Source organism: Pinus tabuliformis, chromosome 7 (genome assembly GCF_031772625.1).
Source record: "Pinus tabuliformis cultivar Carrire ecotype Pingquan chromosome 7, CPIR1, whole genome shotgun sequence".
In the NCBI taxonomy this organism is placed as follows: domain Eukaryota; kingdom Viridiplantae; phylum Streptophyta; class Pinopsida; order Pinales; family Pinaceae; genus Pinus; species Pinus tabuliformis.
In genome coordinates this window covers 1,566,316,017-1,566,334,517 of record NC_142293.1, presented here as the reverse complement: position 1 = coordinate 1,566,334,517, position 18,501 = coordinate 1,566,316,017, and the positions used below count along the sequence as shown (strand labels likewise).

Sequence of the window (18,501 nt, the reverse complement as noted above, 5' to 3'; positions counted from 1 at the left end):
GCTTAAGAAATTTCAATCTAATTCACAAAGAGAAAGTTATGATGATTTTCCCAAGGTCACCTTTTTGGAATGTAATTCAGGGTTTTGCAAAAACCCTAAATGGATTGGACCATATCTTCGAAACTATAGTGAAGAAAAATCTAATATTTGGTTCCGAGCTTCACCAAGATTTCAGCTCAAATGGGTTTTAATTTCAGAGTCTGAACCTTCGTAGAAAAATATTTATAGCGAAAATTCCACAATGACATGTTTGAGATGAAATTCTGGAGCTTTCAAAAACCCTAACTTCCTTAGATCATATCTCCGAAAATATAGCGAGACAAGATAGAAAACATAGATAAACATCTTTATATAGGAGTCTAAGGGGTCATAATGTATTTAAAGCTGACATAACAATGATAATTTAAGGGCACAACAATAATAATAGTGGGCTTCTATGGGGCATAATAAAAAAAATATGGGGACTACATGGGAACAACAATATAATAAGTGGGTTGCACTAATAACAATAACGAGTTACACTAGTAGTATAGGGACCTAACAGAGTCCATCTCAGGGCTTCTCTTGGAGCTACATTGCATACCATTTCCAGATGGAGCATGCTTCTCTTAGGGCGTAGAAGGAGATTCAAAGAGGCTGAGAGAAGGTGGGAAATAATGGAGTTTTGGCTGGAGAATTTGCATAGATTTATCCATATGGAGGGCGAGTTTTTCTTTGATGATTTGCAGGCTGAGATTGCTATCATTTTGGAGCAACAATTCATCATTTATGGCTACAAGAGAAGCATTCTAGTGTTTAAGGAGGGCCAAGCTATTTTGGGTCAAATTTGGAGGGTCAAAATCAGAGAAAACCCTTTGTAGGTTTTTCTGGGTTTTTGACAAGGATCACATCCCCAAATTTACAGAAATTTATGGGCAGTTTTGAGGGGCCAAATCAAGGTTCCAAGTCAGCTAGCAGTGAAGAAAAATTGGGCCAATGCAGATTTTTGGAGGGACAAACTATTGCAGCAGTTGGACATTGGGACATTGATCACTTGGGGCTTGTAGCTTGCCTTGAGAAAACCCAAGCACACTCCAAATTTTATTGTACTCCAGCAGTTTATTTATAATAAAAATTGGCCATTTTGGGTGTTCCAAAGAATTTTTCTATTCATGGGTGTTTGTTGAATTTATTGCGTTGTTAGTTTTGTGCATGTCTTTGATTATCTCTATAAAATTTCTATTTGGAATAATACACAGATATTCGATGGTACATGGAAACCATCGCATATCCGACTCTTAACAATGGGACTACTATCGAATTTGACGCATGACCAACAAAACAAAGTGTTGGACATATAACACTCCTGTAGGAAAATAATGCTATATCGTCAATTATCCGACGCTAAACTATTGGACTTGCTACTCCATATCGACAGAATGACACGTTAGAGATATAAAACCCATGTCGCACTAATTAAGTTTAACGTTGATTATCGATGTGTCAACATTAGACTTGATACTCCATACCCAAAGAACGAAGCATTAGAGATATAACACTCCCCTCGCACAAACTTGTTTTACCATCAATTATCCCATGCTACATAGTTGGAAGTACTCGTCAGACTAGATTAAAAAATCATCGAATATTTGATTCAGAAGTGTTGCAATTTTTGGCATCTAGGGAGACGAAACGAACCACGGGTCTCGTCAAATATCCGACGCATGTGGGCATCTCTACCAATAGTTTTTCTTTCGCATATCTGGTGCATGTTGGTGTTGCAAAACCAACTTCAAAGCGTCGAATTTTTAATGACATTTTCAGCCATTTTTGGTGCTAGATATTCGATGTTAATCTCATTGAATATATGACGCTTAATAAAGTGTCAACTATTTGACACAATGCCAAAGACGAGTTTCTCGGCTCTAATATGTCAAATAGCTGACGCCAATAAGTCGCATATCTGACGAATAGTCATCAGATTTTGGCCCCATTTGTACAACATTTACTTCTTTGGTTGAGTTCTATCTATAAAATTTATTAAAAGTATATGGGGCTAAGGCCCGATTGTTGTAGACAATTTTTTGATAGAAATTTGTATTTATGCAGAGAGGGTTTTCCTCTCCTATTATTTTCCGTACTTTATACTTTAAAATTTGGGTGAATGGATAGTACCTTCATGGCCGAGAAAATATAATCTCCTTAGTACTTCGTTTCCCAAAATAAAAATTTGCAGTTTGTTCTCTATAATTTTTACTCTGCATGACCATACTATGCAGATACCTAGTTAGGGTTTCATTAATTCTTATTTATAACTTAAAGTCAAGCCTATAAGGCTAAACAATGGATTTTCTCCCTTCCTTTTAGAAAAGTGTAACTGTTCAATTCATTTCCTTCAAAAATCAATTATCGTAGGTTGTTGTGTTTACAGTGATGGTTTTGACACCCTTATAATCTTATTCTTCTTGTTTTATTCTATGAATTTCTAGTTAAAATTTTCTTGTGTTTATCAAGGCTACGCTGGTGCTGAGGGAATTATTATTATTTTCACTTATCATGTGTGCATACAAAAATTATTTTACTACAATTTATATATAGTTCTAAAAGTAGCTTCATGTTAATTTTTTAACTATTATTTTAGTTTAATAAGCCCAAAACTAGGTTAGGGACCTATAGGATTCTTGTCATGGGGGACCACCAAAAATTTCCTTTAGGCCCTATGAATACTTTTGCCAAGACTGTTTTTTCCTTGTCCAATCGACAAGGTTCTCTTCCTTGTTGTGGCCTGAAATAGCTAACCTAAGAATCTTTTCTACTCTTTACTTATATGTAATATCTATTATGTCATATAATACTACCTTCTATCATACATGCTTATGCCTTAAATATATGCTCACATTTGCAACGTTCCAACAATTGATAAAAGTATAATCTACTTTAATAAGAATGTTGTTTTTTTGTTTACAATTGTATAATTGAACTCATTCCATAAATAGTCATAATAGGATGCATTCACTAAAGTTGGAGGGGTGTATGGCGATGGCATCGACGTTTTGAGGGCTTGCAAACTATGTAGTTTCATGGTTGAATTCTACCATTTTTGTCTCATTAAGGCATTTGGATACCCAATCCGACTCGAAGAAGGTTTCAGACTGCATCGTGAAGCTGTTGGCCATAAATCCCAAAGGGAATCAACACACAATTGTGGGACTGACTAACCACACACTATTGAAAACCCTTGTGAATGGTGGCCTCATTGACCCGAAATCCCACCGTCTCAAGGACATTGCAGCCTGTTCTGGAGAATGCGAGTACGTCCTTGGATCCCAATACATTTTTCCTTGTAGTGATCTCATATTTATAGGGTTTCTCGATCCCCATGGCAGTTGTGGTATCGGATACTCACAAGGAACAAGCATGCAAAGATGATCACAGATGGGATAGGGCAGGGGAAGTTGATCCAACAGGCAGAAACGATTTGCAGCAAATAGAAGGGGTTTTCGACCACTTACTACTTTGACAACCTAGATATGGTAGATATCTCTACTGAGAGAAGGGGTAACCACAAATCTATTGTTTTTTTATGAAGATATGAGAATAATGATGGGTCCTTTGTAGATCCATCAGTAAACTAAAAAAAAACTTATGTTTCTGGTAAGGATGTTGATTTCCAAATTTTTGCACAAACCCCAACATGAAGATCAATTATCCTGTGGATTTGAATGGATTCACTGGTGAGAGATATGAAATTGGTGATTTATAAAAAAACTGGTATTCCAACGGATCTGCAAAACCTGATCTATGCGGGAAGATCCATGCATAGGCACTTACAAGACTATGACATATAACAAAATTCCTCAATCATCATTAGCATGGTGTTGCAGGGGGGTTTGGGGGGGGGGGGGGGGGGGGTTTCGACATGATCTAATATCCCTAAGGGCCTAGTGTTAGCTAAAGGAAAAACCAATGGAATGGGTCTACATCATTCAAAGACACCCTCAAAGGAAATATTTCAGCAATAGGTAAACCTAAATAAACCCTCATAATTCATGGGACCTATATTGTAGAGAAGATGAATGAAATTCCTGAAATGACAGTAGATCTAGTAGAGATCAAAAATATTTGTACAACATATCAGTCTTAGGCAATCATCTGTAGGTTCAACTGTTTCTAGCCAAAGCTTGTGGATATTTTTCAATGGATATTTATGACTTAGATGGTAAATTGTTGGATTCACTTATGCTCAAAGGATTTCTTCATAGTAAAATTTGAATCGTCAGAGATCAGAGATCAAGTTTTACATGAGGGTCCTTAGTTCCCGGGAAACGCAAGATTATTTATCACCCCATGGTTCCCATATTTTGATGCTAATACAATGACAGTCTCCAAAATACCGGTGTGGGTAAGACTGCATGAATTACCCGTTCACTTCTGGCACCCAAAAGTACTGGAAGGAATCGACAACATGTTGGGGAGATACATCAAGTTGGATACACAAAGGACTGAAGAAGCAATTTATACTTTTTCCAAGATATGTGTTGAGGTAAACCTTAGTAAAGGACCACCTAATCGTATCCCTTTGACACACAACAATGAGTTCTTAGATTACGAGAACATTGCATTTAGTCGATGTCGTCTTTGTCTTCAAACTGGACATCTACAAACCACATTTACTTTGGAAAAGAAAGATCCCAAGCGGAAAAATAAACATTTCAAAAATCCAAAGGGATGACATTTCTCAACACCATAACCCAACAAAGAAGAGGAAGAGGAGGACTTGGGGCCCCCCATCATTGAGGAAATACCAAATTCACAAACATCTTCAGCGAATGAAGAATTGATCCAACACGAAACAGGGGGATTAGTTTCAAAAAATCCAAGAGAAAAAGTTCACTCAGGCCAAGAAATGTCAAAGGAGAAGGAGGTAACATGATTCAAATGTCCTTATACATTTGCGAGTTCAGACTCAGATAAGGAACATCCGAGGCAGACATAAGAGAATCAACTAATTATTGTAACAACCACTTCTGATTAAGGAGGATGGCGAAAAGTAGAAAAGAAGAAAGAGAGAAAATGGTGACTAATATTTTTTGCTTATTCCCATTTTTATTTTTTATCTTTTAGTTTTTAGACTTTTTGGCTTTGTTTCAATGGGCACCAACTTTTTGAGTGGTGCAACTTGGGACGGTAAACGAATGCACTATGCGCATCTACTTATGTAACTTTTTATAATTTATAGAAAGTTATGATTTTGCCATGGAAAAAAGAATGTCGTTTGTCTTCAAACCATTATATACAACCCCATCTTTACTTTTTCCTTTTCATACCCACCTATGTACTAAGTGCTAAGGTTGAATCTAGTCAGGGTTCCTGTTCAAATCCTTTAACAATATATTATGTCTCAATGCCTTTATCCTTCCTATAATAGATGAGTCCTAATATACACATTATAAAAACTAATTTCAATTACAAATAGGTTAGAAAAGTTCACCTATTGACTATTCAAACACATATAAGAAAATAACAAGAATTACGTTGTGATTTCCTACTTAAAAGCCACCCATAGTTCTAAACTACAAAATAGATGTGATTAATACAAATTCATTGCCAGGTAATCATATATACTTATTTATGAGATCTTTGAAAATATAATAAAGGCTTCCATGCTCCTCCCAACCATGAAAAACACTTCTCAGTGGTTCGCCCCTGAGCTCTATTGCTATCTACCAAAAAAACAAATTAGTAAATCTTTTCTTTTTCACACCTCCTTGACCCCTAGCAGCATCTTGCTAATTTTTAGGTATATGTATAATACTTCTCTCCAATTGTTCCTTTCTTTTTTATCCATACTACCCTTATCTCCCGCAGTACTCTTAAGTTAGTTCCACCTCATGACATTTATCTCTAGTCATGAGTTTCTCTTGGTGGTTTTCATAGTCAACAATCCAACTATGGCAAAGGAAGAATTTCTTCTTTTTTCCTACCCCTTCTTGGGCATAACTGATTTCAGTTGTTTTCTTAGAAGTTAGGAGTCTAATCTCACATGATATCCCTTGATATATTTTCAAGAATGTTAACACATAAAACAAAATTTCCTTCCTTTTTCTTAAGTCAATAACTATTAACATTATCACATCAAATTGTTTGTCCCAATTTCACTTTGTAGTCACATGATCAAATTAAAAGTCAAAGTAAATTTACCATGGGGTATTACAAAAATATTATGTGATGACCATAAGAAAATTTAATGGCACAAGCATGCCTAACTTACATTATATCCTGAGAAAAAGACATAAATGGCTCCAAGGGCTAGACTTCATAGGAAAACCATAGACCATGCTTACTATCTGAGGCTCAAGATATCACAATAATATACAGGTGTGCATAACCAACAAATCCTCACATTATTCTTAAATTAAGTTATGATTAACTCTAAATGAATCTTTATTTAACACACAACACATGATTTACCTTCTTATCATGGGAGGTGGTCCATAGTCTTAAAGAAGGAAAAGAGCCATCAAATTCATAAACATACCAGTTAGATGAAAGAACTTGTAGTAATAGGTTAACTGAGGGACTTCGAGCAACTAGACATATTCATATAAATAACCCTATAGTTCATGAGGATAATAGCAATCACATAGTTCCAAAATTTCAACATAACCTTGTGGAAATATAAGGCTAATCATTCATCATGAACATGTAAGACTCTCAACAACCTTCCATGGGTAGTGTTGAACAATAAAGTTACAAATGACATATCAAAATTTTTCATCATCCACAGTTCAAATGGATACAAGTAATTATAGTTATATGTTTAAATTGAATTGGATGGAAAGTGAACGAGGGACTTCAACTCTCGACCCAACCATAGGACAACTACACCACAATATTTCTTGCAGTTGACCACCCTTGAGTTGAATTCAAAGTCTGAGAATATATGCTTAAGGGAATTTCACACCAAAATCCAGTCAAACGATCAAGAGAAGGAGTCCATTGTCTAGGTGGTTTATCAACTTCTCTATGGAAGTAAGCACCATAGTGACTCTCTTCCTCTCTAATATTAATCATAGGGATTCACCCAAAGCTTAGCTGAAGTATTGTTGAATTCTAGTATATTGAATACACTATATAGGTGTTTTATCAATTGTATTTTCAAGACACGAACTACAAGAGTCTATAGCCCAATGTCCCGATGTTTTATCAACTTACTTGGTAAGCACTAAGTCATTTATCAACTACCTCAAAACGCATTTAGTGGCTTATCAACTCTTTTCAACAAGCACCACAATGGCTCAACGTACTTTCCTAGTAATTTATCAACCTTCCAACAAGCACTCGAGTATTTTATCAGCCCATTTAGTAAGCACTAATTGGTGTATCAGCTCACTTATCAAGCACTAAGTGGTTTATCAACTTACTCAACAAACACTAAGTGATGCAACCCTCTAGTGAACCTCCCACTAGAAAATCAAACACAAGCACATGATCCAAGCCTCAACATAATCATAGGGAAACTTTCCCCAATCTAGAGCATTGGCTCAAGGATATTTCTTCTTTCTTTGCAGCTACTCAAGTGTTTCTTCTTTTGTGCCTTTCTCGAAGTTATGTCTCTTCTCTTTGCATCCCACTGCGCTCCCCCTCTCATGTGTTATGTGTGTTCTAATTTCCTTTTACCCCTTTTGTGTTAACTTCATCTATGTTTGGATGATCATTCTCCCTCCATCAAGTCCGAAGAGGAAGGGGACAGTGTGGGCACCGTCCTCTACTCAGGTTGTGTGTATCAAAACTTTACTACCTATTTTTTATGGTCATTCAATACGTTAGTGTGATATGTAATGGAATTAAATGAGGTGAGTGTGGTATGATTTCAACACATCATAAGCAACCTTTCCTCCTTAGAACTCTAAATCCATGTCCTCTCCTTTAGCTCAGTAGTTAATTGCATTTTTTGATAATTTACATAAACAAATTCACATAGTGACATTTACATCACGTGCAATGAAAAGGGTTGTTACAACATGCTCAAAAGAACTACAACACTAAATGGTGAAGTGTAAGTTGGAGAAAATAGAGTTGTGGTGGTCCATTAAATAATAACATTAGCAACTAAATCTAGTAAAACTTGACAAATTGTATTTATAGTACTTCTCTTTCATAAATTTAGGGTACTAAATGAATTTCATACATAGTAACCAATTAAACTTGTTTAATTAATTAATACTATATAATGCATCTACGAAAATATGAAATTACCCTTGGTAAAACTATTATTTATCTTAAAAAGATAAATCTTCCACAAACACTCCAAATCACTATACAATCCATACATAAAATTTCATGTAGCCTAACCACTATTAAATCTTTACCATAACCCCAAGTTATATCACCTCCACATTCTTTACCATAACTATAAAGATATTTTCATTATTTTGCACTTAAAGATATCTCACCTCCACATTCTTTAGCATAACCATAAAGATATTTTCATTATTTTACACCAAAAGAATTTCTTTGTGGCTACATATAGTTTACATATTTTCACTATTTTACACCAAAAGAATTCGTTTGTGGCTACATATAGTTTACTTAAAACAATGTTGTTGTAAACTTTTAAAAAATATCAATATTAATTCTATTTCTATCTAATCATGTTCAATAATTTCTATCTAATCATGTTCAATAATATTCATGAGTCATATATTCATAAATATTAAATGGATATCTTCGGGCATAAGAAATAAAAAAAAATGCAATTGTGTGAAGAGATAAATATCTATGATCTAACTAATCTAATATCTATGATTTAACTAATCTTGTTTTATAATATTAGTACTTTCTAGTCATATATTCATAAATATTAAATAAATGTTCTTACACCTAGAAAATAAAAAATACAATGATGTCTAACAGATGCAAGAAAGCTAAGGTGAGCTTGCTCTCTAATGCTTCTAAAAGAGTTAATTAGATTTAATTAGATTTCTAAATATTAGTGTTTACTTATCTAATTAGCTATTAAAACTTAGGACTTGGAAAAGTGTAAAATATGAATGTTTTTGAAAAAAATAATTTTTAACCTATCTCTACCAAGTTTTAAACCCAATTAACCAACACGTTAAAATAAAATAGAAATAAACATATCATAATAGTTGTTAACCCTCACTTATCTACTTTGTTTTTGGCAGAAATTCTTTTATAAAAAAGACAATGCAGGAATATTTGTTGCAAATCCAAGCTTAGAGCAGACAAGTGCCTTCCCCAAGAAACCGGAAAATCCCTGGTAAAAAGGGACAATATACAGTTACAGGTGTTGGAAGGCTGCTTTTATGAAAAGAGAAACACAATATTTTCCAGTAAGAATCATCGTCTCAGAAATGGAACGTAATAGTAGAAGATGCTTGAACGATAAACAATTGCAATAAGAATCAAAACTAATTGCAGTACGAACATATCAAGCATTTCCATGGTTATAATTTCGAATAAATAAATAAATTTTTTAGTTTGGAAAACTAGTTTTATGGATGTGGATTAATGGTTAGGTAGGAAGGTTTGGTCTTACCAATCTTGTTTTTTAATCTTAAACAAAATTATATACACTTATAAGCGAGCAGCAAGATTTTCCAATTAAAAATTTTTTAAAAAACAAATTATGATATAATATTTGCTCAACATTAACCATAAATCTTCCAATTTACTGTTCGAGATGTTCAAATGCAACACGCAGGCTTCAATGATAACAAACAGATGTTCAAATGCAACACGCAGGCTTCAGATGATAACAAACAACCAAGAAAAGATGGGACGGCCCATTAATAGCCTCTCCACCTGGGTTCGACCCTTACGCATGTCAGCGCTGCTTCGCCGCTATTGTAATCATCTCGCCTCTGTATATATATGTAAAAATTACGTATCTAGATTAATATATAGCTTCTAAAAAAATTTACTCCCCTCATTCTTGTTTAAGGAAAGATAGTCCTTCTCTTCAATACCAGCATACTGATAACGCATTTATCACTGCAACAACCATTGCTTATGGTAAATTACCTTCCGGAGATGAAAAATAGGAATTCTGTTGTTTCAAGGATTGGGAATCCTTTGTTTTCCTTGCAGGGTCAGCCACTAATAGTATTCTCACGACATCTCGCATGGATGGCCGGTTATTCGGACACCTACTGGTGCAGAGGAGAGCCAATTGGAGTACTAACAACAGCTCTTTTTGGCCCGAGTAACATGAAGCCACAACATGTTGATCTAAGACCTCTGAAATTCCTTCCTTGGCCCGAATTTTACCCTTGACCCACTCTACAATGCTGGTGGCATCTCCGAATTCTGGATCGATGGCCATTCTTCCTGTCAAGAGCTCCAGTAGGATCACTCCAAAGCTGTATATGTCACATTTCTCCTGGACCTCAAGTGTGTATGCACATTCTGCAGAAATCCAAAAGATGCATCAACACTCTCTACTTTCATATGATTCTCAGGTGGATGAAGTTTAAATATTATCAAAATATTTTGCACTCATCAAGGCTCAATATCAAACAATTGTATACAGATACCAGAAATTCTCATTCAATTCATATGCATGAAAATCTCAGGCAAACCATCATTCAACCTGAAAATCTCAGGTAAAAGATCCCTAAAGTCCTTAATCCAGTTAACTTCAACTCAAATGATCTCCAACAAACAATCATAAACATATACCAAAAAATAATCTCATTCAACAACCATTTACATATTCTTGGAAGTCTCAGGTAAACACTCATATACATATACCATAAAATCTCAGTCAACAATCATAAAATCTCAAAGGTAATATTATCAAATAATTTGCAAACATCAAGTTTCAGCATATATTAGGAAATCTCATTGAACAACTATATACATATAATTAAAAATTCAAGTTAAATTTATTTAAGGGAGAAGTTCATTCTAAAGTTTGTTTGAAGAGTGTAAATTTATCTCGTATAATTAAATTTTATACTTTTCAAAAATATTTCAACAAACTCTACTCTATAATATTTTTTTCTTATTTCAACCCATTTAAATTTGGATTGGAAAATTTCCATGGGCGTTGCTGGGGAGGCCACATTGATTGTTCATAGATTTTTAATAACATCACAGTCCAGTAACAAATTCACTCGGTTTTTGGACACATTCCTGATTAAGACTGTATATATGATAATAAAATAACTTAAAACAGATTTGCCTTATTCTTCTCGGTTAAGGTATTTTAAGAATTTGTATTAAAATAAAAAATATATTATAAATTATAATGTAAAGATTAAAATTGATTTATCTTATATGTATGTAGTAAATAAATATTATTAAATTAAATTACTTTTTCAAAAAATAAAATATATAATTATAAGAATATATTAATAAAATAAAATAAAGTTATTTTAAAAATATAAAAAATATATGAAGTAAATTTAAAATAATTATACTTATTTAATTTTTATATATATATATATATATATATATTAATTAGATATAGAGTAAAATGTGATAGGCTATTTCTTTAAGGTACTATGTAGTTGGTTTTAAATTTAGTGGGTAATAATCTAGCTATGTTAAAGGTTAGTGTAGCAAATGATTTTGATGGCTTGGATGGTCCTGAGTCGTAGCTACTCAAGTGACAAATTAGCCATACCAGTGATCTCAAGACTTACATTACCTAATAAACTATCTATATAAAAATTTAGATTCAATATATTTAAATATAAATGTCTTTATTAAAAAAATAATTTACTTTTTTCAAAATTATGCTACTAGCATGGAAGTTGTTATTGATATAGACTTTGGATCTCCCAATAGAAAAGACACTTCTGGTTGAATTCTTCTCCCCTCTATCAAAAATTAATTTACCTTTTTCAGAATTTTGTTTACCTACGGGGGGTTTCTAATAAAAAATAATAATTTACCTTTTCTAGAATTTTGTTTACTTTTTCTAGAATTTTGTTTAATTTATTGTGTTTTATATAAATTCAATTTTTTTTTATAAAACTTAAAAAAAATGTAATTTAATTAATGAGGGTTGGATCTGTCAAGTCTTACTAGCACAAATGGTTGAGGATGTCATTCACGACTTAGGGCTAGTGTGGCCTGATCCTAAGTGATTTTGACGGATTAGATGCCCCTAATCGTTGTTTTCAAGTCAAGAGTCAAGCCTTGAGGTTCACATACAACTTCACAAACAAAACAAGAAAAAGTTAAAAAAAAAAAAAAAAAAAAAAGAAGGAAGAAGAACAAGTTGAATCTAGGAATTCCCCAAATTCATGACTCTAGTTTCAATTTGTTGAATCTATTTTGATAGTGTTTAGTTCTCTGAATAAATGGGTATATTATTGCTTTCAAATTTTAGATTGTTTTTTTTAATTGGTTAATTAAAGGTTTTCGTGTAACATTTTGTATTTGATTATCTCTTTTCATTATGTTAATAATGAGAGATGTGTTTTTAAAAACATATATATTTTTACAATTTCTTCTTTCATTTGCCAATTTAAAATGACATCTTTATATTATCAATTAATTAGATTGTTAGAATCTAGTCTCAAACATACTTTAAAATTAATAAAATGACTAATTAAAATTAAAAATACCTTCAATTACTTAAAGAACTAAATAGATTAATGCTCTAAATTCATTTTACTCCTTTTTTCTAAACCAATATCTCAAATATTGTATAACAAATGTTTCATTCCAAAAATGTAGATAACTTGTCAATTTTTGTGCGTCCTTAAAAATTTGTTAAGTAAAAAGACATTAGAACATTATATATGAAATTTTCTATTTATTTTTTTCCTAAATAGAAAGCAAATGTTTTCCTATTCTCGCCCTTTTTTGCAATAGATCCTAAGTCAAAACCCTATTTGAAAGAACTAAATATAAGAAGATCATAGTCATTCTTCTTGTTCCCTAGGAGTTGTCATTACCTTATAACCCAATATTGCAGAATACTTCCGAGAAGCCTTATTTTGAGCGCATGTCTATGTCAAAGACTCTTACATTTTCACTAACTCTTATGTACCCCTTTTTAACTTTGCTACAAACATGTTCCATATTCTTCCCATTACCCTCTAAATGCAAACTCTGAACTCATCTCTATCCTTGTGTCTAGATAGAAGTAATAATGACATCCTCAATTCCATTTACTTTAAATATACCTTAACCATGTAATAGTGACATCCTCAATACCATTTACCTAAAATATATCTAAAATATATCTTAACCATGTCAATCTGACAACCATATAAGTGGCCACACTACAGGGTTGATATCAATTTTTACTTGTTCACCCTTCCACACCTTTCGAGCTAAATTGCTTACCATTATTGGAAAATCCGAAACTAATGTCTTCCAATAATTTCACACATTTTTATATTCTTCTTAAGAATTCTTACCTTATCCAAAAATGATAACTTAACACAAGATACTTTTGTATAATCACTTTCTTCTGTAGACTATATTTTTCTCACATATTGATAGATTTTATTTTGTAACCACCCATATCTTTTGGTTTGGTTCTATCTAGTCATTGTTACTTTCACATTCTTCCATAAACTATAAACTATATTTAGTGAACAAATATCACAAAGATTTGGTAGTTCAGGATTTTCCTAACGAATAGATATGCTTTAGATCCCAAAGGCCTCTAACATTGGGTTTGGCTTTATCTAACCACCTAGTGAGATGAATAGCTTTGAGTATCATTATTTTACCCCTAGATAAAAAAGTAAAACACATTTTTTTTTTAGCCTTTTGAGGATACCTTTTGGAATACATGCGAATGTGAATACGTAAGTATAACTTATAAAACAGAATTTGCTAAAATTAGCCTACCCCATCTAGAGAGCAATATATTATAATAGTCAAAGAATCTATAATATTTTAGAGCTTCCTACGAGTCTAAAGCTCCTAAAAATATACTAGCTAACCTTTATCAATCCATCAAAATTAAAAGAGATTTTTTTGCATTCACCTTTAGCTACATAGAAAGTATTTAAGATCTCTTGGAACTTTTAGCTTAACTTTTGGAAACATTTAGAAACAACAATATATCAAATAAAATGTGAGTCAAAAACACAAAACAAGTCTTTAATCCTTGAATATTGGCTTTTCTTTTTGCTTCTTTTCAACACTACTCAAACTCTCAATTAGCAAGAGAAACAACATGAAAGATAAAGAAAATCCCATGAAGAAAAGAAAATGAGTGTTTCCTCATTAACCAAGAAAGCACAATTCTTTGAATTGAGACCTCTCATGATCTAATTTACACAAGAATAACTAAATTGTATACAAATCAATTTAACTTTATATACTATCTATTTTATCATACACCTATGATAAATCTCATTTTATGGTAAATCTTATTTTATGGTAGTCACTATTTTTAAGAGATTTTATAATATTTTTAAAATAAAATCTTTATATAAAAATATCAAAACTCACATGAATTTTCCCATTTACCACAAACCAAAACCATTTTGATGAAGTTAAAACCATTTCAATCAAAACTATCTAAATAAAATACCTTTTATTCTTTTAATAAATAACTTCAAATATATTAATATAATTATCTTATAAATAGATTATATATATATATATATATATATTAATTAGTTTGCTAAGGAATGTAAGTTCCGAGATGACTGGACCTTGTAGTTTGCTTAACCAGGACTAAGGGGGCATTTAAACTATCAAAATCACTTGGATATAATACTTGGCCTAGGCCATCCATACCAACTTTTAACATGACTAAATTTTTTTTGCACACAATGACCAACCAAATTATCATATCAATGTCTACTCCAAAATCAACCAGTCTCAATCATATTTTAAGCCACATAATCTTACGATTAACCTTACTCATATAATTTTATGATTTTAAACTTTAAAAACCAAAAGTGAATAAAAACTCAAAGGTAAATCCTCATAGGCCACGTATTAAAAAAATAAAATCAACTGAGAGTACTTATTCAATGAAGGGGACAAAACCAATCAACTAAAAATGAAGGAAAATTTAAGGATTAAATTTAATTAAAAATAAAGGAAAAATTACCATTAATGCGCATGACATAACCTAGAAAATGCTTTTAAAATTCAATGGAATAGTTACCTGGAGCGATGTAGCCATAAGAACCAGCAATGGTAGTCATGGGCTCTAACTCAGTTTGAATAAGCTTCGAGTCTCCGAAGTCCGCAATTCTTGCATTCATGTCAGCGTCCAGCAGTATATTGCTGGGCTTGACATCTCTATGTATAATGACAGGACGGCAATCGTGATGAAGATAACATAAACCTTCAGCCACTCCCACAGCAATTCTGTGTCTGGTCGTCCAATCCGGGAGCATGCTTTCTTCCCTGCTCTCATGCAAGAGGCTCTGCAAACTTCCATTTGGCATGTATTCATAAAGAAGAAGAGTGTCCTCATTGTTTGAACACAGACCCAACATTTTTACTATATTCCTGTGTCTAACACTGCTGAGAATTTCAACCTCTTCTAATACTGCTCTCCTTCTATTACTTTCTTCTCTATCAACTCTCCACAGCTTCTTCACAGCAATCACTTTGCCTCCTGGAATTTCTGCTCTGTAAACTGTGCCCGTTGCTCCACTTCCCACCATGTGAGCACTCTCCAAACGCTCCAGAACATCTTCTATTGTAAAGCTCAGTTCCTGGAAGGCAGTCATCTTCCATTGGTCCTCTTCAAGCTTTTCCTCCCTGTATTTCCCACCACCATAACAGCATGTTTTGCCAACTATGATAATGAATACTGCTAGACCAGGCAACCATATAATCTGCCATATATTATGAAATTTTTTCTTAGTATCTGGAGTGTGATATGAGGAAGAAGTGAGGTAAGGGTCATTTGAATTCATGCATGGAGACTCTGCTAGGACTCCGCCACAGAGACCTGGGTTTCCGACGAAAGCATTACTGTCTATGCCTCTGAAAAGCCCATCTGAAGGCACAGGGCCTGAGAGATTATTGAAGGAGACATTGAAACATTCTAAGGGAGCACAATTCTGGAATTCTAGGGGAATCATCCCGATGAGGGCATTATGGGACAGATGAAGAACACCGAGACAGGGAAGACTTGCCAGTTCAGGAGGGATCACTCCAGTCAACTTATTTTGGCTCAATTCAATGTACACCAGCTTTTGGCATTTGACAATGTTTCTGGGGATGCTACCAGAAATCCTATTGCCCTGCAGTTCAAACTTGTATACAATATTGCAATGTGCAAAGGAAGGAAGATTTCCTGATAAATTTGCAAAAGCTGCTGAAAATATTTGCAGGATTGGTGTAGCCCAGATATTTGGAGGAAGGCTGCCTTGCACAGGATTATAAGAAACATTTAGGTACTCTAGTGTAGGTGAATTAAAGAGATCAGAAGGCAAATATCCAGTGAGATTGTTCCATGACATGTCTACATAGGACAAGTTTTCAAGCTTTCCAAATCCCAAAGGAATGTGGCCACTGAGCTTGTTTTGCTGAATCCTGACTCTGTGCAGAGTGGGACAATTTGTAAGATTATAAGGGATTTCTCCTGTGAACTGGTTGGAGAAGAGGATAAGTGCAACTAACTGGTTACCTGCACATAGGTCAGGGGGGATTGGTCCTGTTAATTTATTGAAACCTGCCTCCAACTATTTTAGCCTATAATTTCTTCCCAACTGCTCAGGAAGGCTTCCTGTGAAGGAATTGTTCCATATGGCGAAATACGTCAAGCTGGGCAGGTCACCAATTCCGTTAGGGATGTCTTCACTGAGGTTATTAGCACACAGCTCTAGGACTGCCAGACTTTTGAGCCTCGAAAACATTTCAGGAATTGGTCCAGTGAGCATGTTATATGACAAATCTAATGATTTCAAGCTCGTGATATTGCTTAACTGCCATGGTATTGATCCGGTAAGTCTGTTGTTATTCAGCACCAACATACTTAGATTCTGGAACTTACCCAATTCCACAGGCAAGAACCCAGATAAGTTAGCAAATCGAATATGTAAAGACTCTAGCTTTGACAAGTTACTGAGCTGCCACGGAATCCCGCCTGTGTAAGAATTGTATCCGATCTGCATATGCCTGAGCTCTGGCATCTTCCCTAACTCTGCTGGGATCGAACCCGTGATCTCATTGTCCTCCAAATACAGGAATTCTAGGTTGGGGACGTCACCATACTGGATCGGAATGCTCCCACTAAAGTAATTTCCACCAAGGTTCAGAAACTTCAGCTTACTGAGCTGAGAAAATTGTAATGGCAAGGGGCCAGTAAAGTCATTGTAGTAAGCATTGAACTCCACAAGATTCTGCAAACCCAAAAGTATCTCTGGCAATGATCCATTGAAGGAATTCTGGTTGATATACAGGGTTTCTAATTTGGGGAGCCTGAAAATGGCTTCGCTGATTGGTCCATCAAAGTTATTTTGGCTGATATCTAAGTTAACAAGGTGGTCAAGCAGCTCCACAGCTTGTGATATTTTACCAGTGAGATTTTTTCTTGAGAGATCCAGACCCACCACTCTAGATTTATTGTTACAAGTAATGCCAGTCCATGAACAATGTGACACAGTCATGATGCTATCATTGTATTTCCAATCTGATAGATAACCTAAACTGTCTACCAGGTCTGACTTGATTGCAATTAAGGCCTGGATCTCATCTGAAATTTCATTACCACATGCAAAGCCTGAAAAACAAATGCAAAGAAGTATGAATTGAGTTATCGAACACACCTTGTTGCTGGCGTTTAGATCCATTATTCTGGTTTCAGTTTTTCCAATTCTCACTGCTACCCTGACACTGCTAGTTCATCTCAGACACTCTAATATATCTTCAATGCATATACCACCCTGCACATTACAATAAATAGTTTCACTGTGTCAACAATACCCAAGCATTTTCAATCATCATTATGAACTACCCTCTTCGCTCCAATACTGTTTGTGCATCCCATCTGCAATACTACACCTCTTTGCCACACACTATCACCTTGAAGTTGCACTGCATTTTACAACATTCCACACTTTGAATTTAGCATTTTTTCGGGAACAAACTAGTTATTCACAATCTTGGTTGCGATATATTCATTCAACACTACAATTCTCTCACGCATTCTACTCACTGCAGTGCTCTGCAATTTCCAATAAAAAAATAGACTTCCATGAATTCATTCAACCTGTAATTTATTTGGTTCAAAAAACTTGAACACGGACAGCTTGTAGGTCAAATAATTTCTACAATCTCAGCTAGTGAGTCTTGACCAAAATGATGAAATTGTGGGGCGGGCAGTTTGGCCATTGGGAGTTGTAATATGTAAACCAGATTTTGAACAAAAATTCTTAGAGGAGTCAAACTTCTAGATGCCTTTTGTTTCATTTAAGAATGGTAAATAAATGTGTAGATTGGAGAATCGAGGTGAACTGATGGATTTTCCAAACTGTATTTTGGTTGGAAATTAATAAATTTGATCATATAAAATATTAAAATTTATTTTGTTTAATATTATAAATGGTTGAA

General features: G+C 34.0%; 1 protein-coding gene across 1 annotated transcript; it reads right to left on the bottom strand.

Moving 5' to 3' along the window:
• Nucleotides 1-10,012: 10,012 nt before the first annotated feature.
• On the bottom strand, nucleotides 10,013-17,741 carry LOC149254042 (uncharacterized). The gene is given in 2 exon segments (XM_089454663.1): nucleotides 10,013-10,410; nucleotides 15,098-17,741. Coding segments are annotated over 2 exon segments (3,042 nt in total).
• Between the last annotated feature and the right edge of the window lie 760 nt (nucleotides 17,742-18,501).